We start from the raw sequence: 22,482 nt of genomic DNA on the forward strand, positions 1-22,482 counted from the left end.
TCAAGTGTGTCTTTTAAGGTTGTCTCCAACAGAGGTCTGGGCAAAAACAATCAATATGGGTTGTGATAAATCCTGTGGGGTAATCACTGATCCCCACCCTAAAGTCTCTTCCCATCTGGCCAGGGGAAGGCAGCCGCTACCTGATCCTGACCTGCGGGTGGTATTCTGAGGGTGGATCACATGGCAGAAGATGGCTCTCAGGGGAGAGTGGTGTCTCCATCAGGAGAGAAGCAGTATTCGTATCATTCTTGTGGACAAGATCCCTTAATTATACAGTTTTGGATGTGATGTCATTATTCAGAACCATTTAAATATAAAAATCTGACAACTACTTTGTTCCAACAAAACCCTATTCATCCTTTAATTGTGCATGATAAGTCTGAAACATATTTAACATCTAATGTTTATGGTGATTGTTGTCTGCATGAAACTGTCCAACAATGCAACTTGAAATCATTTGGAATAAACCTGGACTCCAAGTCCCAGAAATCCTCAAGTACTGAGATGAGGAAGAGGATCAAGGAGTCAATCTGTAGGGAATGTGACACCAAGTGTAATGTGCAGGCTAGTTGACCGGATCCAAGTCGGCTCTGGGAGGACATTTGAACCTGGAAATCACCTGCAGCTGACACATCGAAGAATGAGAGAAGAAAAAGTGTGTGGAGCGGGAAGCGAGTCCGGAGGCTGAGTTAAACTACTGTAGAAGAGCCGTGGGGAGAGCAGGAACCTTCTGCCGGTAGCAGACTGGCAGTGTTCAGGACCAGAGAATAGTAACTCTGGTTAAGTTAAGGTGAACAGTGTGCAGCGGAGCCAGGGTAGACACGATCCTGCAGAGCTGCACTGGTTCTGGCAGTGAAGGACTCAGAAGCTGATGTGGGAACCAAATGAGACTCTATCACGAAGAAACTGGCCCAGCAAAAACTCCTTGCAGCAGCCGCATGGATAACCGGTGACTCAACCTAAACAAGTAGGGGGTAGTGGGATATGTGAACACGTTAAAGAATATTTGGGAAGCATTTTTGAATACCAACCAAATGAAATTGAAAAATAAAGGCAAATATGGTACAAATCACCTGATATGAGATTTGGGTTGTTGGAAACCTAGAACCAGCATTGCCATAAGCCAAAAGACATTGAAAGAAAGGTTGTCAGAGCTTGAAAAAACCCTCATATATGGCATGTCAGTATGGGGAAAGTTGGGATAAGTAGTACCTGAAGTCAACAAAGGTGTATTATGGAAGAAGTGCAATTATGGGATACATAAGAGGAATGTGAATGTTGCAGAGAGACCTGATGGGTAGTGCACCTTTTTGGAAAAAGATGCCTGGCAGGAGGGTATACCAGGGGATTTGTTTGAGCCAAAATGGAGATATTCCTGGCAGGAGAGTAAACCAGGATATCAAGAGCTTCAGTTGAGAAGTTTACTGGCAGGAGAGTATACCAGGAAACGCACTTTGAACTGGTGTGTTGAAGAGAAACTTGGTCATGTTAAGTTTTTGTTTCAATTAGACGTTTTGTCAACCAGAGAATTTGAAAAGACTTGCCTTTTTCATACTCTAATCAATATTGGAGAAAGGACATGTGTTTAACCATCATGAAAAATAAAAAATAAGCTTACTTTGCAACCATTGTTGTGTATACGACATTCTGCTTTGCCATCCTGACCAGTAGAGGCTTCCCCATTTGTATATCCAACCAGGGTTATGGATGAGACGAGTTTTGCCACCTTGAGGAAAGTATTCGGTAAAAGAGGCATTTGCATTGTCTTTAAGAGACAGTTCTTGAAACAGAACATTTTGAACACTTTTCCTGAAGTAATCCAGGGGAAGGGAACCAAACCCCTGGACACAAGGATTGTTTTGGGTGAAGTTAAATGTTTAGGTTCTGGCATTTTATTGTTGAATTGAAGTTGGAAACCTTTACCTTGCATTTTTTGATTGTGTATCTTTATGTGAGGGTCCCATTTAGTTTGGACACAAGGTCAGCCTGCTTTAGTTTTAGTTTTGTAGGAACGGACACTCACTTTAAGTTATGGTAAGTAGGCCTTCATCCAAACCCCTTTCTGTTAATAAAATGGCTGATGTTGAGACTATCACCACTTTGACTCTCATTTCTGACCCCTCATAGGGTCTAGTAGTGATTCTATACCTAGCACAGCCCTCCAGATAACTGCTTGAGGGCCTGCACTCAGAACAAATATGACTCCGACAATCAAAGCCCTCAACTCACCAAACTACACTTATCCAATTGGCCATCGCCAACACAAAGCTCTCACTAGAACTGGTGAAAGTTGCATGTGCTGAACCATGCTGGTTCCGTACAGAGGGATACCCACAATAATGAGAATCTGTACTTAATGTCACACAACATTCTGAACCGGACACCACTCTCAGCAACAATAATAATCATTTGTGTTTGTATACAATGCTTGTGTCAGATTCCTCTATTTCCAAGTGCTTTAAAAACAGGTGGTCTTGTTATCCCATATTATGGCTGTTTATCATCATTGGAGGGGTGCCCCTGCCATGGATTCTGATTTGAAAAATGCAAGCTGCCCTAATGTTGGATAGTAATGCTTTACTCATAAGATATCCAATCGTGACATGCAAACATCACAAAGGTTATACTAATGTGACCGCTTTTCCACAATTTACACCAAACACTCCACAAGGCAGACGCGCCTGAATCGTTCCTCCACTTTTGCAAATAATGGAATCTCACATGCACACACATTGCATATACCCAACACATTCCATAAATCACACACACTAGAACTTTGGCACATAGAACGTAGGTCCCACAGGCTCCCCGAAGCGCCCATTTGACTGAAATCTACAAGATTAACCCTGGGTTATGTAACATAACATGACCTATACCCCAATCAACAACTGCACATTGAGGAAATGGACACTCCCCCAATCTAATCTGACAATGTTTAAGGGTAAAGGGAAGTTGCACAGTGCCTTCCTATCCCTCTCCCCCATCACTCATCTCGCTGGCATCCGGTCCTCCGTCTCTATTCGGGGCTTCTCGGTCTTTCATAGATCCTAATTGCCCACAAATACGGTAAATGCTAACCTCATCCATGGCCCACGCATTCAGAGTGAGATCCCTTACATCTTCATTATAATCATCATCATTATCATTTGTATAGTGCCTTTCACCATTTGGTATGGTCCCAACGTGCTGTAGGTTGAACGTCCTTGGTGCACCAGAGTCCAGGTATGTTAACATTTGTAAAAGGAGTTTAGAATGCATGTGTGCATTTTAGCCAAAGCGAAGTTGGGTAAGGGCAGCCGGTCCCTTCTAGCTGCCCATGTCAAGCAGACACGGATAGTAGAAGTGCTTTAAGGGTCCATCTAAAACAAATTTTAGTTGTGGGGATAGATGCATTCTAATGGCAGAGGTGTTGTGCACTATGTCATTGGGAAAGGCGTATGGCTACAGATGTGTGCTAATAAGTATGGGGAGATGCGTACTGGTCTACTGTTGCTGGCTTCTTGGATTTGTATATGCAGCACGGACTTCATCCTGTTTTCTACTGGATATTGTTAGTCAAGTAAATTCTTGCCGTCCATTGGATGTATGGGAGTTATTCCTGCCCCTGTCATCCTGGGTTGATGGCTAGCTCAAGAGGACAGGGTTAGTCAGGGTGCCAGGCGACGGTGGCGGGGGCATAGCCATGGTACGATATTATAGGTTATTTGTAACATGCTTAATATCCAGAGGTTTCTAACTGCTGATCCGGTAATCGAACCTGTGGTGCTCCGTGTCGTTTTGCTTCCAAGGTGAGCATGTTGCCCCTGAGCTATCCTCCTCAATGTCTGTGCGTTGGATGCTAAGCAGCATAGAATTCCAGATAGTGGAAGCTTGGTTAGAGAAGGTGGAGCCTCAAATTCTGGTTGATTTGAAAGATCTAAATTGCCACACATTGCCGAACTGCCTCCAAGGGTGGCACAGTAGACACCCTTCACCCCTTCAACAGATGCAATAGCGTCTGTGAGGCTCATTTGAAAACTGAAATGAACAACAAACTGAACGAGAAAAGCATTGGATGGCAAAACAAAATGAGAACCCAGAGGGGCACGATGGAAGAGGCCAATGGCATTGGATCCGCGTCCACCAGATCACATCATCTACCAGCTTCACTGTACACCTTGGTGCAACCACTGATGAGCTGAAACATCCATCCAAACCCTATAAACACACATTACCCACATGCAGCAACATGGGTCCTACCCATCATGCAGACGCCAATCTGGCCTCTGCAACAACAATGAAGGAGGTGGCCTGGGAAGGGGAGTGCCATGCTCCTGGGCATTGCGCCTGGAAACCTCCTGCTCTTTGCGTGTCACCCTCCTTGGTATTACTGCCTGCAGTTCCAAAGAGTGTGGGCAACTTGGAAGGGCGCCTCAGAGTCCTAGGGGTGGCCATGGTCACTTCTCTGCGCCCGGTGGCGTGGCGCCACTGATGTCCGCTCTGTTTTTAATGTTGCCTGTGTCCTAATTTTCTCGTTCCTCCTTCGCTTGCAACATCAATTGTGGTTTTGGTCCAAAGCTCGTAGCTCCTTATGGCCCACTCTTAGTTCGCTTGCTTCGCGCTCTCCATCAATGCTGATTTTTGCAATCCTCGTAGTGGGTTTTCACATTTTACTTTGCATAGTTACTGTCCAACCTTTATACACAGCCTAGCCCCCCTAAAAGTTTGTTTTTAACCCTTTCATTGACCACAATCAAAGTTGAAGGTTTGCGCAACTGCACCAGTGATACGGAATGGCCGTGGCCGGCATGCACGCCGCAAAGCGTAGGCGCATTCTCGGACTTTGTGCTGCCCGTGGGAACCGAGGCGAGGCGGGCACAGGAAGGTGAACCAGGGCTCCATCAGACATGGCAACGTGTTCCAGCATTCCTTCTCAACTACGCCGGTTTCTGCAATTTGGTTTCTGGGCATCCACTCTCATTTTCCATGGCAGAGCCACAAAGCACGTGCGGGCAAGTAAGAAAACACAATTTTTCATGTTTTCAAAACCCTGCAAATAATTGTTAATAGGACGGTGGGTCGAGTGCAAGTTTTGGAGATCTATTCATTTAAAATAAAAAATGAAGGCGTCCATGAATGTGTTTGCTTTGCCGTCGCAAAAGATGCACATTTAGGTCTCCGCTGACGGGTGCTGACAGCGCGGAGGCGGGCAGCTGCAGCAGGCATTGCCAGGGTAAGCATACTTAGGGTGTTCGCTTATTTCCCCTCGCTCTCGTTGGTCGCTGCCTTGACCGTGTGCTTTCCCAAAGGTTCACAACTCGCACGGGCTTACTGAACGGAATGGTTGAGGCTCCTTCAAGTGGACAGTTGGCCTGAAACTTGCACGGAGAACCTCTCGCGAGAAGTGTCCCGCGATGCTGCACGCGGAGAGCGCACCATCGCTCTGCGCCCTGGCGGAAGTACAGCACGCCGGGGATCCACGTGACTCCGGCTGCAATGCGCAGCAGGCTCGGACTGGGAACCAAAAGATGCCCTGAAAATAATTTCCACAGTGGCCCCATATTGCACATTTCCAGCAAGCCTTTTCCTATCAGAACATTTAGAAATTAAATAGGAAACCAGGCTGTAGAGGCTTACCAGGAAGTCTCCAGAGTTCCCTATAGGCCAGTCCACCCCACGAGGACTGGCCTGAAGGACAATGGGGCAATGCCTGGGGTTTAGGCCGAACATGCTCGTGTGGGACACTGGGGCCGGTTTGAGGTGTTACTTCAGTGTGTCGCTTGTAGTTTTGACCAGCGCTACAGAACAAACATTTTTCAGTGGTGGAAATGGAAAACCTTTGGTGGGGGAGCCCACAAGGGCCTGGTTGGGCGCGCAGTTTGGTGGCAGTGCCAGAGAAGGGAGGGTTTCGAGGGGCGGAGCTTGCAATTGACCTCCTATCAAAGGAAATGTCCAAAATGATAGTTTAAAACGGCAATTTCAAACCTTCTGGCACAAAAGGAATGAATGGCCATGTGCCACTGTGGGTCACTTTTGCATTGGAGCCGAGACAATTTTATGCCCCAGTCCGACCCTGGCAGGCAGTATGCAGACGCATAACATTTGCCCACAGCACCGATCACAAACCACACTTTTACTCTGTGCACGAACTGAGACGAGACAAATTACACAGCGTCACCAGAGCCAGCACACATTAAAATCTGGCCTCTAAAAACTGCAGCGCATCACATATTGTATAACGTGGCTGATGTGCTATATTTTTTAGAGGCCAGATTTGAATGTTTGCTGGCTCCGTGTCTCTCTCTGGTGTTTGTTCGTAGTTGGGTTATACAAATAAGTATAACCAACTGAGAACAAACACCAGAGAGACAAAGGAAACGGGTGTACAATGAAAAATCACCCGAGGGGAGAGTACAAAAGAACAAAAATGCTCTGTGCAGTGTGCACAGTCTGCTTGCACCGTGGGGCAGTTTAGACGCCGAGCCCACCAATGTGGGGGCTCAGAGATCTAATCTGTCCTTTGTGAGAACTGTGCGGGCTCGGTAATGTAATCTGCATGGGTGCGGTGCAGGCATAGAAAAGTGCTTACCACTTACTTACCAGTAGTGACGGCGAGTAGACGACGTGGCGGCTCCTTCAGATGGCGTGGGCTCTGTGCAGGCCGAGCCATCCTTAAGAAGGCCTTTGGCCTGCTGTCCTGCTGTGCACACGTAGGGGGGCGGAGCCAGAAGAGCGCTCGAGGCAGCAATGAGCTGTTCTGCCCCCTTATTCCATGCCGTCGGGGCACTTCTTTTATATATTTAAAGTAACCCATTGCAGAACATGGGTTTGGGGTGGCTGACTCTAGCCGGATCATGGGAACGGCATGGCATGAAAGCATAAATAGGTGATATTACTATGAAATAAAGCAGTGATCCGGCAAATGCTATCCTTCAGCTCAGTGGTCTGCAACATGCTTTCCAAATCTTTTGGACTACGACTCCCATGATCCCTCACCACTGACTGTGCAGAGTCTATAGTCCAAAACCTTGGGGGAGCCAATGGTTTCAGACGCTTGCTATAGATGTTTTTTTTTTATATAATAAAGGCCATCTGCCCATGCTAATAATTGTTGTTCTTGTACCAGTTTTGAAAGGATGAAAAATTAAAGATTGCGTCAACCTGCAAGGAAATAAACGTTTCACTGCTATGTTGCGCGCAAATCTATCTTTATTTCATTAATTTATTCTTCATAGATTTCACTTGCACTTCCTAACAGTAGATCCAGAGTGCTCAGAAAACAAATAAAGGTGTGTATGGGGTGCACAGAAAATACACTGGATGTGAGTGGAGCGCGAGAGGTAGAACGCTTTCACAGTGACTGATCAGCAGCGCTCCTGAAGTCTACATCTGGCTATTGGGAAAGTCTAAGCCCGAGCCCTTGCTAGAAGGTGTCCTTCGAGGCGGCCTCTGCAATACCTTCTAAAGCAGGGTTCGCCAAACTTTACGTTGCCAAGAGCTACTTGTTGTTAATGGCCAATATGCAGGAGCTACTCTGGTGGTGATGTTCACGAATATGAGAATTTTTTATTATGATTTCTTTTGGGCGGGTTATTTGCTCTTTGTATAAATAAGGAATAACATAAGCATTTACCATGATATTAATAACTTCAAAAACATCTTTATTTCCTTATTTTCATTTGCTAGCTGTCTCCTCAAAATTGTCAAGCATATCAGAATGCTAGACACCAATTGGGACATCCATTGTGAAGGCTGACACTGTATGCTATCCACTAGTGAACATTAATCTGGTGTATCTCTTGAAACAGCAACAGCCCTCAGATGCTATTGGACGGGGTCAAAGATTTGATTTCAGGAAGTTCGACTGAAAAGGGCGGATTAGCAGATATAGGCAATCACATCGGCTGATAGTGCAGGTGCCCTCCTTGGCATAGTGTTTGCACCCAACTGCACACCCGACATAGCAGACCTAAATTCAGGACCAGTTTGAAAATCTCTTGCAACAGACTTCGCCACGGGAGTCACTGCACCCTTCAAAATTGCACATCAAACAAAAAGAGACGAGGTCGGGCTAATTTTAAAGACACCAAGGTTCAGACCTCAAACTGCCGAAGGACAATCAACTACTAAGGAACCAGAGTGTCTGTCCTTTTCTTCCATCCGCTATTTAAATGACTCGGTCCGTGTACCAAATAGGTCCTGAGTCAGAAATTCTATTTTTTGAACATTCTCTTTTTAATTCATCAGAAACACATATGTTATCAAAAATATACACACATCAAAACGCATTTAGACAACAACTAACATATACCAAAGAAGCACAATTATACACAGTTTCTGCAATAAACATTCTAATATTCACCCTAAAACCTCCTAAAGTGTAAAACCATACATAAAAATGATTCATAAAAACACCCTTCCTATACAAAGCTAAAAACCAATAGTGCTGTGTTTCCCACACAACCATAATGTGCAAAGTTGCTAATAATGTGTAAATAAAGTTGAGTGTTGGTTTGGCAGAGCCAGACTGTTCCTCTTATTTGAGGGTGCCTAGCTGGAGAAATCTACTAACTAATGTCACCCTTGTTCTGCCTATAGGGGATTAGGAACTCTATCTAATACCAATTGGTCACACTGTTTACTTTCCAATGTGTAAGACGCAACATGTTTCGTCCATCATAAAGAAATTAGAATTGTTTTCTGTAGACTTCCTCAGGGGAACCAACTTCAAATTATTTGAGCTAGACTCAGTCTCTAACACCTTCTTATAACTAATGTCTATTAAAAAAAGGGACTTGATTGTGTCCTTCAAAACGTATGAAGTGTGGAAGCACGAAGTCCAAAGACCTAAAAAGGGGATGGAGGATGAACGAAAAGAAGAAAAAAGAGAGACAGAGATGGCAATTAGCAACACATTTTGGCTATTAGTTGCCTCCCGCCTGAGGAGTAAATTAATATTGCCACAAAGGTTTACTGTGTTAAAAGGTGAAGTTCTGTTCCCTTTAACACGTATTCAGTTTGGAGGTCTTCTCAGTAGACCAACCATTCTAAGGGAGAGAGACACACACGAACAAATCAGTATAACCAGTCACTTGACCCAATGTAATTCTTTGCGAACAGATGGCCTTTCAGCTGTCAACATCTTCTGTTTTTTAACCACCCAGGATCAAAGATCCAGACTTCTGGGGGGACTACTTCCTTTATGCTACTTGTAGCAAATTGTCTAATTTGTCTCTGTCCTATAATGCATGGCCTCTACCTTATTTCACCATCATAGTAAACAGTGAGTCAAACTTAACGCAAGGGAAATTCAAGAAATTTAGCTGAGGCATGAAAGAATCACGTGTTGGTGCAGCGTCCATAAAATGAACCATGTAGGCTACTTTCTGAAGTGTAACTAGCAAAAAACCTCTACGTTGTCCATTTTAGTTGCAAGGACTTGAGGGCGGTTAGATATACCTACAAAATGGAATGTTAGGTATAAGCACTGCCCAATATATCAACTAACTGCATGACTTCCGAATCTGCCAGCAAAGTATCAGTATTGCTTACCGCCGATAGAGCTCTCGATGAGGCTTCTGTTTGAAGACTTCCGTGATGTCTCCGCAATGTGTCCGCGTCCGCTCGATCACCCTTGCCGTGTTGGTAGGGCACTCCGTTGTCTGCCATGTACCCGTATCGGTTGGTCATGTGATCTTAACCGCGTAATGACATCACACGTCAAAATTGCACTTTCTGTAAAAGTACATTTGTTTGTTATGAAATGATTAGCAACTTTGAAGGGTGCTTCTGGAACAGCTTTTGCATTGCAGCGATTAGTTTACCCACTTTTTAGGATTGCAGACAGCGCTCTTTGGTAAAATTATTTTATTAATTGTTTGTGTATTTTTGCAAAGCGCCTATCAGCGTTATTCTTCCCCCCACTTCAACCTGGGCAACGTAGATTAAAGATGCATATTTTCTTTTTACACTGGAAGAAATAAAAATTGGTTCCCCATTCCGGATAGAAATGGTAAATATTTTGCCTTTTGCTGGATGGTGCATCTGCACGTGCAACCAGGATTTCAACCAGGGTAGTTTGTTTTTGCCCATGCAGCCCCAAAAAAACCATCTGAATATCAATGTGTTTGGTGGTTTTAAATAAATTCAGCATACATCATGTTCTGCTTTTCAAAAAATAAAATCCCCTGCCAGGTTAGCATATCCCCCATTCATGCAAATTGCTCACATGGCAGGTTACAGAATTCAGCCAAGGAAAAGTAAGCCAAAGCCTCCTTTGTTGACTACTCTCAAAAGGTTTTAAGTCAAAATAATTGTCAAGATTGAAAAAATAAGCATGTGGAAACCATTTGATCAAGTTATATCCCCAAAAAGCATACATCTAAGGCTAAAATAAATGTGTTTTATAGCATTAACTTGAAATGCGCACACATCATATAACAGCCCAACCAGACAATGTATCAATTGTTATATTAACATTTTGAGAAAAGAGTATTGTTGTACCGAAGGTCGATTTATTCATAATGGGTGGTGACCTGCCACTTCACTTGGTAAGCCCTTTATGAAGGAGACCATATCACAGCGAATAGCTCACAGGATCACGGTCTGGCCCTGCAGGAATCATGCAGGTCATTCGTAGCTCTCTCAGGCATACTGGAATTTTTCATGTCTTAGAGACTTAGCGTATGGTGTTTTACTCATTTGTTTTGCAAAAACAGTGCTCATAAATTTCACCATTTCAACCCAGTATTGAAAGGCTGCAAATCCCCAGCCCGAATTAGAACATATGCGTACAAGTTCCCCATAGATCTCCGTAGAGCTCCCAGTTTGTGTACACAGCCAAAGGGGATCAACCCTGTAATTGTTCTACTGTCCCATGGCTCTCTTCAACACTCTCTCCCTGTATTCACCATGCTGTTTTGTACAGTGCTCTGTTCCTAGCTACATTAATCCAGTACATATCAAAATATATACATACAAACCACTGCTCACTTTTTCACAACTAATTGATTTATTCATACTCTTCTTTCATAAAATATCTGCTGAGAAATAACTCTCAAATTATGTTCAAGTCCTGGCATTGATGGCACATGCCATTTTACATTACTGTTTAGTTTTATAAATGTAAGTTGACACGCACCAGAGTGCAGCTAGTAGGTTTTCTCATTTACTTAAATGTAAAATTGCCATTATCACTTTATCTCCTGTATTGGGACACGCATTGGTATGGGCTCCTCCATATCAGGGCAAATTCCATCTTAACTGTAAATACAGTTCGGGTACTACTGCCTTTGGGTACCAAACTCAATAGCTTCAAATAAAAAAAATAATTCAGTTTTACCATACACAGCAATTTGTAACGCAAGATGTACCTTTTTTCTTGCAAGCTGGGACTTGCACTGTTGTCTTTTTTGCTACATACAGAAACACACACACACAAACAACATGCACTTCACCGCAACAACAAACACATAACTCGCACCAACAGCAAACACAGACTCACATCGATCCGATATTCAGGCCCAAGCTCAGCGCACAGTGAAAACCGAACTGAAGCTGCCAACAGGACACCTTTCTCACTTTTCTATTCCCTCTTCACCCGATTAACCCCCCCGCCTTCTTGTTTGCAGATGCGCCAGAGCGCCAATTCTGCTGGTGACGGTGTGTGCGGTACAAATACCTTTTAAGATTAACATGCTGAGCAAAAAACGATTAGCGCTGTAGCTTTATTTTCCAAATTCTGATTGAAAGCCTACAATGACAGCATGCAAAATGTAATGCTAACTGAAACAAATCTAATGAAACACATTGAGACTGAAACGATCACAGCCACAGCTGTGTTTTACATGGCATGCAGATTCCTTCCCTTTCTAGTCAGCCATCATTTGCACCACTTGGTGACAATGGCCATAGCACACATTTCCCATTTACTTTTGTTATTGATAGTCAACCCCTTGTTAGGACACTCCCCCAAGCCCTTCAAGCCCAGATGCAGCTCATCCTCTCACCTTGCAGAGAACTTTGGACTGTTTGCTTTGCAGGAAGTGGAAAAGGGACGGGGGCACAGGAAGAGGCCCAGGGACTTCAGACCCAAAATAAATGCACAGGGATCATTTTGGTGTCTGGTGCAAAGAGCTACTGGGAAGCCTCTGGAGAGCTACCAGTGACTCTTGATCTACTGGTTGGAGACCCTGGTTTTAAAGTCAGTCACAAGACAGTAGGTTGCAAGGATGCAATAAAACGTTCAGAGCGCTAGTTTGTGTTGGGACGCTGCTATTGGATGCCATGTCAGACTATCTGGGAGCAGCAATTTTGCTTGACGGCTAGAGGTGTGCTGATGCCGGTTTTGTGTATTCCATTGAAGTTTTGGATTGTAGCACCCATGGCTTCAGAGATCGTGGGGTGTGTTCCACCCTCTTTAAGGCAATGTCCCTCTTAGTTCTAGATAAATGCCCACAATTGTGCCCGGCACTGTCTACATTGAAGTTGTGCATGCTAGACATGACCGACAATTGTGTGGATCAGGGAAAACTGCTTCAGTAGTGTCAGTCATGGCAAGATCACATGGCAACGTTTGAAGAATAATTTTTGGTCACATTGTTGGCCACCGGAATGGACGACGCAGCTTCTTCAAAAAGCACTCCCCAGGTTTTGAACATGTCATGAAAGGCATAGACGAGGGGCAGATAGAGGATGCGATTCAGTGACTCGTAGAACAATTGACAACTTAAGGGAACATTTCTGCTCATAATAAAATGCAGATCTCTCTTCTGCAAATAGGATGCTGTGCCAGCCACACCTTTAGAATCAACAATAGTGCTATTATAGAGAAGAAATGTGATGGGTGTAAGGTTCAGAGTCACACTTACCCACAGGCACTGCTCTGGATAAACTTCCTCACCATAGTGTTTGTCTGTCTGTGCCGTTGCTTAAGGGGACCAGCCTTTCAAGTGGCTGGTCCTCTTCCTCAATGGCAGAGACTGGCTAAAAAACGATAGCTCCAAAGGTTGCCAAGAGCAGCGCCAGTATGAAGATTGATTCACAACATTGCACCCATTACATTTTTTGGGTTTAGTTCCACTCCCTAAGTGAGAGAGGGGATGCCCAGATGTGGGTGCCTTGCTGGTTGTGCCGTAGGGAACCAAGCTGCACTTCACTGATAAGGCCCAACCAGGCTGAAAGAGGACTGGGATTGTGTGTTTCCATACAGGGGAAACAGCCCAGCAGTTTGGAATGGATTCCTCCCAGCAGTGGCAGGACTAAGACTGATTTGCATATAGCTGGCCCCGGTGAGAAACTTGACGGTGTCTCACTTGCTAGTCCCCGGGGATCGGTCATCCAGGTGGCCATGACATGTCGATCGGTTTTGGATGAAGTTCCTGTCGGTGGACCAATGCGGGAGGATCACCTGGATGAGGGGTCTTTGGGAGTGGAAGTAGAAGTGGGACACCGGATGGCGAGACGCGGTATTCCCTTCCCTGTAACACCTTTACCCCATACTACCAAGTAGGATGCTTAGGAACTCAACCCGCCCCCACTTTCCGACATGTACACTTTACCACAGACAACTCACTGTGAGGGAAAACGGACTAACACCAGAGCCATGTGCCTGACATGTCCCAATACAATGGTCAGGCACGGTCAGGCAATTACTCCTCATTACACAGAACTGACTTCCATCACACTTCCCCACACGGATAAATGGTGGAGCACGAAAGAACACTCTGAGTGAGGTAAAGCACACAAGGAAGCAGCAGTTCCGAGATAGCAGTTTAATACAAGGCGAAAGACCGCGAAACCCGAAGAGGATTGAAAGCAAAGAAGTACCCTTGACCTTTTTCACAGAAAGCCCCTTACGTTCGTGAGCCTTTGAGAATAGGAAACATAAGACATAACATAAGAATCCTGTATTGTGTGTCCGAGGTACACAGGGCTCTCCTGCATCGATGGTTAAGGCGGGGAGAATAGTTTGCTGCCGTGGTACTGTCCTTGGCTCCTAAAACAAAGTAACCCCAGTGAAGTCAGCACAGCCGGTGAGTTGGGGAGATTAATACCAGCCCGGTCTGTGTGGAAATCAAGATTGCAAGCAGCAACATTGTATAAAGGAAAATGAAGAGAGCAGTGTATGAAGTGTTTTTGGCGAGCGATGCAAATATAATTAAAGCAGCAGATGTGTGACTGAACTTTAAAGCTAAGTGGGTGCTCATTCGAAAGTCTGTTAGGTATCCAACCGAAAGGTGATAAATGGAAGGAATTGTAAAATTGAAGTAGTCCGGTGACTGGTCAAGCCAAACCTGTGCACATTTGAAAGTCTTCGATACTTGATTGAAATTGGTCCGAGCCTGGCTCAGGGAAACTAATTGTGTTTTGTTGTAAAGGGATCTGAGCCCAACTGGGGGGGATCTGGGTGTACTGTGAGTCACCAAAAATAATATCCTGCAAACATAGTGAAAAGGGGATCTGAGCCCGTATGAGCGGGATGCAAAGGGAACAAACATTGTGCTAAAAAGATCTGAGCCCGACTGAGGGGGATCTGGATGAACAGTGAATCACCTAAAGTGACTACTTGTGGAAAACCAAAGAGGAAAATAACCTTTTTTTTTGTTTTGCATTGGGCCCTCTGAATGAAGAGACTTTGAGAAGCAAAGAGACTTGCGGACAGAATGTCCTGATGCTAATGATCGTACTGTAGCCTCGTGCTAAAGAAGCTAGAGACTGTGCTATGCTAGAGTGAATCGTCTTGTCCAGTGCTGAAAACATGTGGAAGGGAGGCCAACGCCCTGAACATCCTGACGTTTCATTTTGAACAATTCATTTTTTCATAAACACTATCTTCCACGCTATTTGCTTTTAGAGGTAAGGATTGGCAATAGGTTTATTAGTATAAGCCCTTTTATTTTGACAAGACACCACTAGGACTGCGTTATTATTATTTGATGGTCGTAGCTTGCTCCCATCTGTAGATTTAGGTTTAGATTAGGCATTTATCATACCCTTTTTGAAGTTCAATAAACACCCTTGAACTGTGGTCACTTGTCTGTCTTACTGTTGATACCATGCCTTCCTTACACCCCCTTATGCAATGGTGTAGATGAGCTAATAAAACAATGGTGTGGAATGTTGGACAGACTAGTACCAGTGGTTAAGATTCATTCATAACCATCACACAACATTTTCGGTAAGCGATAGAGATAACCAAGAAATCAGCAACATGCTTGGCAGACCTTGCAGGATCCTGCTTTGTGGGCCTGTTAGTAGTGTCAGAATCTGATATTGGTGCCAGAGAGGGCAAAGGGCACCTCATGGGACAGTGGTGGGTGTCATTTTCCTACTTTGTAGGGAGAGGGGAGATCCATCAGACTCTGAAAGGAGACCCTATGGGGTTGGGCATGACACTGCCCCCTCATCCTCTCCCCTAGGTTTGTTTGCCTCTGTTATTTTCTGAGGAAGGACTAGGCTTCGAGCCTGCTTTAGGCTGCTCATTCAGTCGCCAGGTCTGCGGCTGCGTGGCCAAATGCATCCAGTAGCCGGGGCCTGCAACCTTTGGCTCTCCCAATGTTTTGAACAAAAATTCACATCGGCTCTAGCCACCATGGTCAATGTTGAGACATCATGGGAGTCATAGTCTAAAATCACCAGGAGAGACGCAGATCCCTGAACTAAAGGGGTCTGAGTTTGACCTCGTGGTCACAGGTCTCGGTCGCCTGGATGGCCACTCTACCCTTCATCTTTGTGTCGACAAAGTTAGTAGCATTGAGTTGGGTAACCATATAAATCGCTTGTCTGTCTACAGTGCCCAGATGCTGCTCCTCTGCACTGAGTGAACATGCGCTGTACAAATGCACCAATGAATCCCAAAGCTGTAGAGCAATGGGAGCTTCATGCGGGTCTTGACTTTCTGGCATCTGTGTTCCAACATTGCTCATCTGCCGTTCCCGGTAGGGGCCATCCTTTGCTCTCAACTACGCCTGCTCTGCTGTTAGACAAATGCTACCCCTCTTCCCGATGGGCAGGAAAAGAGGGCCTGGGTCAGGATTTTAGGAAGCAGGATGCACCTGGTGCTTTGTGCTTGGAGATAGCACGCGGGTGCAGCCTTCTAGCCACAGCCGCTGTGACAGAGAGGAAGGACCTCCACAAGGCTTGCGGATGAGTCTGTTCCGTCCTGTGACGAGAAAAGAACGATAAATGGCAAATACGTTTTGATGGCGAATGTGTGTTCTTCGTGCCGTAAACTATGAGTAACTGCAGTTCAAAATCATACACGTCATTGCGTTCCATTAGGCCTGATTCTATAAAGGGCAATGAGAAAGTGAGAGGGGCTGGGTTGACGTCACCATATTCGATATTAACAATATCTTTTAAGTGGGCCATTCTCTTTTTCTTTGGTGGTTCTGAACTTGCAGTGGTCATCGCTTGAGCTTGGCTCGTGCCGAGCGGACCGGCCCAGAGGAAGAGATCCGCCGCTGATGAAGAGGAATTTACCATTGAGAAGATAAGAATTTCTCAATGAATTTTTCCTAAATAACTTTATTATCAGAATCAGGAGGTCATTGGGAGAGATATTATCCTATGGCGAGGCTGCCTTATTTGCTGTAAAAGTACTGTTATTTTAGACTGGCACCCAGCCATACCTGGCACCGCATTCCTACAGAGCTTTCCTGACCAGGGACGCGTGGCCACGCATGACCCTTCTTACTGACTGGCCCTGCCTTCTGCTGGCCTCTGTACCTTGGCACTCGGGTAATCCTGCGGGCATTCTCTCTCCTCTGCCGGCACAGGGTTTACGGTAAGCGTACACCGAAGGCTAATGTTTGGGTTTAATGGATCATGTTTGTGTGAGAACCTAAGCTTCTCAGCAGGATACCTGAATAGCAGGGTGCCTTTTTCATACAGTAATTCAGAATTACTGTGAGCAGTGCACAGCTTTTTCAGCCCAGGTGGCTCTTTGTCAGTGGTGGAAACATTTCAGATTTTAGGGGCAAAAAGCGTTGTTTAATATCTCATTACAGCAGTAATAGCAACACTTGGATTTGTTGTGTTTAAACGCTTCAGGTTTCAGTGTAGGAAGCAGATGTGCAGGGGCTTGTTGGAATTCCAGCCCCTTCGGCGCAAATCTCCAAGCTTTGTTCCAATGATGTACTTCCAAAAGGTGAGGTAGCTGCCATTGCTAGCGTGACTGCGCCATTGACGGTTCTTGGCTTTCCAGCCAGAAGCACCTTCCAAGCTGAGGCTTGTACAGAGGGAGGACTGGCCATTAAACAGGTCGGGCATTCGCGGGGGGGTTTGGGGGGGGAGGCTTACCGGCATGAAAGGGCTCCTGGGCCGGGCCTAAAGCTTCCCACTGTCCCCCTCAAGCTAAGGTCTGACTCGGCACTGTCAAAACAATTAAAATGACACATTATGTTATGTTGCTCTGCTTTTGTAACGTGCCAAATCACCACTGTAGTAGTTTCAGCGCGGCCGATCCTTGCCTTTGATGTGTGGTGACCCTGGCTGGTGTTCCAGACCATACACTCCTGTGGGAATATTGAGGGTGGGTAGAGAAGAAGACAATTGGGCAAAGGGAAGTGCTTTATGTAAGGATGGATTAATTAATGACTTATTCTTTTTAACATACCAAAGTTTAGTCTCTAAGTGCAGGATCGGGATTCGAATCTGCGTTTCACTGCATTGTCTTGCTTCCAAGAAACCTGTTTGCCCTTGAGCTATCCTCCCCACCCTTGGATTGATGCTTTGTAGTCTATTTTATATGGATTATCTTCTGGAGAAGGTTAGAGGATTTGTGTTGAGAGTGCGTACAGACTTTGGTTCCAAGGCAGTTTTGGAGTCCTATGAATTGAATATGGAGTATTGTTGGGTGCGTCAGGGGCTTGAGAACGTGCTCGGGCAATGCTGGCAGGAATATCGGCTTAATATATCTGCTCCATCCAATTGAATTACTGCAGATATTTTCCGTATGGAGCTTGGCACTGCCAAGCCAATCTTAATTCAGATGCTTATTCCAAGGAAGAGTGGTACAGTTATAAAGGTGATGGCTGTTTTAGTGGAGGAGGAGAAAACTGGGGGAGGCAGGGGATGTGAAGAGAGAGAGACGGGGGTATCATTACCCTGGAGTCTGCAGTCTTCTGTATGTAATTTCAAGTTTCATATGTTTGTTTTCCCAGGGTTTGAACCAGGGGCGTTGCTAGGAGGGGGCGAAGGGGGCTACAGCCCCTGATCTTTTGGTTGTAGCCCCGGATAGAATCTCAGGAGCTACAAGCAAAAGGCTAGCTAGCCCCCAGTCCCGACAGTTCAGACATCAGCATAGCCCCGGGTCTTTTCCATACCTAGCAACACCCCTGGTTTGAACTGTATCATCTTTCTTTCTTTTGATTTAAGATACCAATTAGTAATGTTGTGGTAATGCCGATATTAGTACCATTAAATACCTGCAATTTGCAAAGCCAATGAATAGAGCAACTCGTGGCAGGAGGGCCCTTATGGTTTACAGCATTAGAACAGCAGCTCTGCTTTGCATGGTTTTCAGCTTTGTGGTACTTGCATAAGAATAGAGCACACTAGGCTTGGCGAGACTTAATTATATATTTTTTAACTTACTTTAAATATCGCAGCTCATCCAAATGTTGGCCACTTGTTCCATTAGGTTTGTACGGTAATGTAATAGGACAACACATGAATAACTGAATGGCCTGTGAGACATTTTGCAGCACCCCCCCCCCCTGCAGTCATCAAATAACCCATGTTCACTTGGTGGACACACAGGCCACAGTGTTTGGTGCTTGTTGCTGAGAGCTATGCTTACACAGTAACATGTTCAAGTCCAGGAAAGGCCTAATCCATTTCTCTTTCTCTGGCTGAGAAAATTAGTAGCAATAAAATTGCCAATATGAACAGTGCTGTGAAGCGAAGTAAGCGGCACTATACAAAACAAAGGGCCTCGTTAGGAGTATGGCAGTGCGGCAAAAACAGCGCTAACGTGGTGGTAATTCTGTTACTGCAGCATTACCGCACTGTCCTAGTGTAGATTTGTTGGCATGGTGGAGGATAAATCCCCAGCAAAATTCCAGAGGTAAATCTGCCACCTTATCCCCAAAAATCAGCACAACTGGCAAAATTACCGCCAGCGGAATTACTGTTTGTGGTAATTCTGCTGAAATCCTTTTGGAGTCTTATGAACTGCGAATATGGGGACTTGCACCACTCTACCCCCCCCCGCACTTGTAACCATGCACTAAATCCACAGGGCCCAGTAACGATAACAGTAATTGTATTTACAGATGAAATACAGCCAAACTTATGAGGCCCAAAATATTAATACTTATGCATATTTTCACCATTGCTATAATTCACACTGCAGTGGTCATGGGCCAAGTGTTTCAGAACATCAATCAATTTGCTGGGCAGACAGACCTGTTACGAGCTGGTGTTGAAGTCTCCTCTTTGTGTGGCAGTGCTTGCGAGTGCCAAAGCATTCACAGTGGTGTGAATTGAAGGGAATAGTTGAATATGTTTCGAACCAGGCTAGATTCACAAACTGCACAGGCTACTATTGGCCTCCCAATCCACCCCCTGGGCTTGTAATTCAAGTTTTTCCATGGTTAATATATCACTTAATATACTTGCATGCAAAGTATTGCCACTAGTGCCATCCATTTGCAGGGCTACGTGAGTTGTTCCACACTCCTTAGCAGATTCTGACTTCCATGGCCACGGTCCTGCTGTCTAAATCAACCAACACCCTTTCTGGGGTCTGATGAGCATCTGCATTGGGTGCATTAACCCAGCGTTTGGTTCATCCAGCAGCGTCGTTTCTGCTCAACAACAAACGTGGCTCACTGGGCACTTGCATGCGATGTCTGGATCCACACCGAGCCGTGCTGCAAAGTTTTGATACCTAAAAAGTGTGATCTGAATAATGGTGAAACTGATGACTTAGGGGTAGTTGTCAACTGGCTTGATTGTTTGTCCCAGCGCAAAGACCACATCATTAACTCTAAACAAAACGGAGAGGAACAAAACAACTCTAGACATTCTAAGCAGGGGTGGGCTGAACTGCCCATCTCACTACAGGGGGCGGTAACCGAATGGAGGGAATTCTGCCCTCCCTTGTAATTCTGTTTGATTGTTAAAAGACCATTTTGGTGCAACCCAAGGTTCTCTGATTAGGAAAAGGTCTTGCCATTCAGTCAGAGATGCCTGGTAATTTAGGCCTAGGAGCGAGAGAGTGGAACCTTCTGTGCATACGGGACACGCACAACTTGTACTAGCAATCGGGGCTCTGGAATGCTCCAATTGCTCTGATTGACTTGCATCCCCTGCATTCCTTCCGCTCCGGTAGCCATATCTCATTAGTCACTCTTATTTGCATTTCAGATTCTGCCCTCAACCCCTTTACCTCGCCACACAGCACTCCCTGTTTATGCAAATAGGTGTTGTTTTTTTAGGATTGCCTCGTAATTTCAGGGAATACTTGGTTCTGGAATCCTATCGGCGCTCATGCGTGTCCACGCTTCAATGTCGTCTGGGAGACTCTGAGAAAACATGCCCCAGAAGAAAGTCTTGTAATATGTTCATTTCAGTCTTTGCAAAGGACAACGCCTCCAGCGAGTCTTGGGACCTACCCTGAATCAGAGAGACTGAACGTGATTTTGTAACCAGATCAGAGTTTGTTTTGTTAAACCGTACTTGAATTATTCCAACACATAGTCTAAATAACCACATTATTTTCCTGTGTGTTCTCTGAATGGTGCAGTCCCACTGTTATCAATACATTTTGTCACATTGGCACAGTATCCCATCAAATGTATTGGTATTGGACAGGGAGCTCATGGTCCATGTTCAATTTAATTGTCCTGCCTTTTGAAATGGTGCTCCTCTGGATGTTTTTGAATTAACAAAAGTTCTTCTCTTTTCTAGGAGAAAGGCGATATCAGTCCATCGTCGCTACAGTTGCGAAGCCAGCTCGAGGTAAGCCCAAACATCATTTTGTCTGTCTAGTTTTAGTTTTGGCTGTTTGGTGTCACATCTGCCAGTTGCCCGGTGTTGTCATGTACATGGTAGAGCGTTGAGGAGCTTGACGGGACCTAGATGCCAAATATCCTGTGCTGTTTGTATCCTTTCACAGGCAAAGTAGAGCTTTGCAAATGCGCACACAGAGCACAGGATGCTATCTGTTTTTGCAAAAGCTGTCATATCATAGAGGTATCTACCACTTATTGTTAGTGCCTGAGCAGATGTTGGTAGTACCTTGCATACTATGGAAATATCTGGAAAACCGAATTCCTGGCAAGTGTCGGCACAATGTCTAAACTAATGCCAAAGCCAATGGCTTGTGTGTGCTTGTTTCAAAATGCCCTCCTTATTTGCAACAAAGGCTGGTGATGTCCTTTCTGTTCTAAATGGCACCTCTTTCCTTCTAGGAGTCCCTCGGCTTCAGCAGCGCTGTGTCCACTCCAGAGACGGAAAGGAAGTAAGTTTTGCTTTTATGATACATCAAGACCTGTAGGTAGTTTTAATGCATCAGCATGACAAGGGTTTGCTTTCATGAAAAAGGGCTAGCGGAGGGGATCTCGCACAGCGTTGGACTTCCATGACATCACAGGTAGCGGCATCAGACACTAATGAGAGTCTAGCAGTATGTGTTTTGTAATAATCTTTAGAGCAAACTGTAGGCTGATATGTTAAGGAAGAGTGATTGATACCCAGCATTAGCAACCAGCTAATGCAATTACAAATAAAGTTGGAAAAGCACACTTAAAAAATAAAAATAATAAACAAAGATCACTTGTCAGGTTGGTAAAAGCAAATGGAGTGCAAAGAAATGCATTGGGGTAGAAATTGCCAAAGATGCCCCGAAGTGATGTTGGCATATCTCTCAAATGTTTGAAGCCCAGAGCTCAAGTTGGAAACAGTCTAGCGAGCCAGTAAGATACTGCAGGGTAACCTCTAAAATATTGATAAGTGTTTGTATGTCGAAGCACAACTTCTACAAGACACGACAAAAATGAGAGACTCAAAGAATCACTTCCTTAAATATTGAAGGAGCTAGTAGTTTGTTTCTGCAAGTATTTGCCCACCAACCGCACAAAGTTATGTGTACTCTTGTAAACCATGTTGCTCGCCAAGCCTGGTACTAGGCGTCCGATGAATTCACCATATACAAGCCACACTGTTCTAGGGTTGCGTCTCTGAGGGCTACCACAGTCCCTGTCCAGCATGTACTTTGTGTGAAATTGCTCTGTCCTTTGCAATAGCATGTAACCTGTTTAGCCCAAGAGTGGCAAACCGCCTGTGAGCTGTTTAGCAACTCTTCCAAGTGCATTGCGTCAGCACACACCTGATATACTCGAAAGAAGAGGACTGAGATTGTGGGCATGTGGGTGGGTGGGGGGGATTTCATTTGTGGACCATAGTAGGGGAATCCAACGTCTCCTCTTTCTCTGGAGAGTTTGTTTCGCCTATACTCTAACTTCTTCCCGAGGCCAGCACTTGGACAGTGCAACA

The 22,482-nt window shown here is 45.0% G+C and overlaps 1 protein-coding gene across 4 annotated transcripts in view; it reads left to right on the forward strand.

Annotated features, from left to right (window-relative positions):
• The window catches only part of SASH1 (SAM and SH3 domain containing 1), a 673,306-nt gene that overhangs the window by 388,621 nt on the left and 262,203 nt on the right, over positions 1-22,482 (forward strand). For all 4 annotated transcript variants that reach the window (XM_069606667.1, XM_069606665.1, XM_069606666.1 and 1 more), the window contains exons 3-4: positions 20,896-20,946; positions 21,399-21,448. In XM_069606667.1, the coding sequence (XP_069462768.1) occupies positions 20,896-20,946; positions 21,399-21,448 (101 nt within the window). The remainder of the gene's footprint in view (positions 1-20,895; positions 20,947-21,398; positions 21,449-22,482) is intronic.

The sequence above is a fragment of the Ambystoma mexicanum genome, chromosome 4p (assembly GCF_040938575.1).
Source record: "Ambystoma mexicanum isolate Mex_15411 chromosome 4p, UKY_AmexF1_1, whole genome shotgun sequence".
NCBI lineage: Eukaryota > Metazoa > Chordata > Amphibia > Caudata > Ambystomatidae > Ambystoma > Ambystoma mexicanum.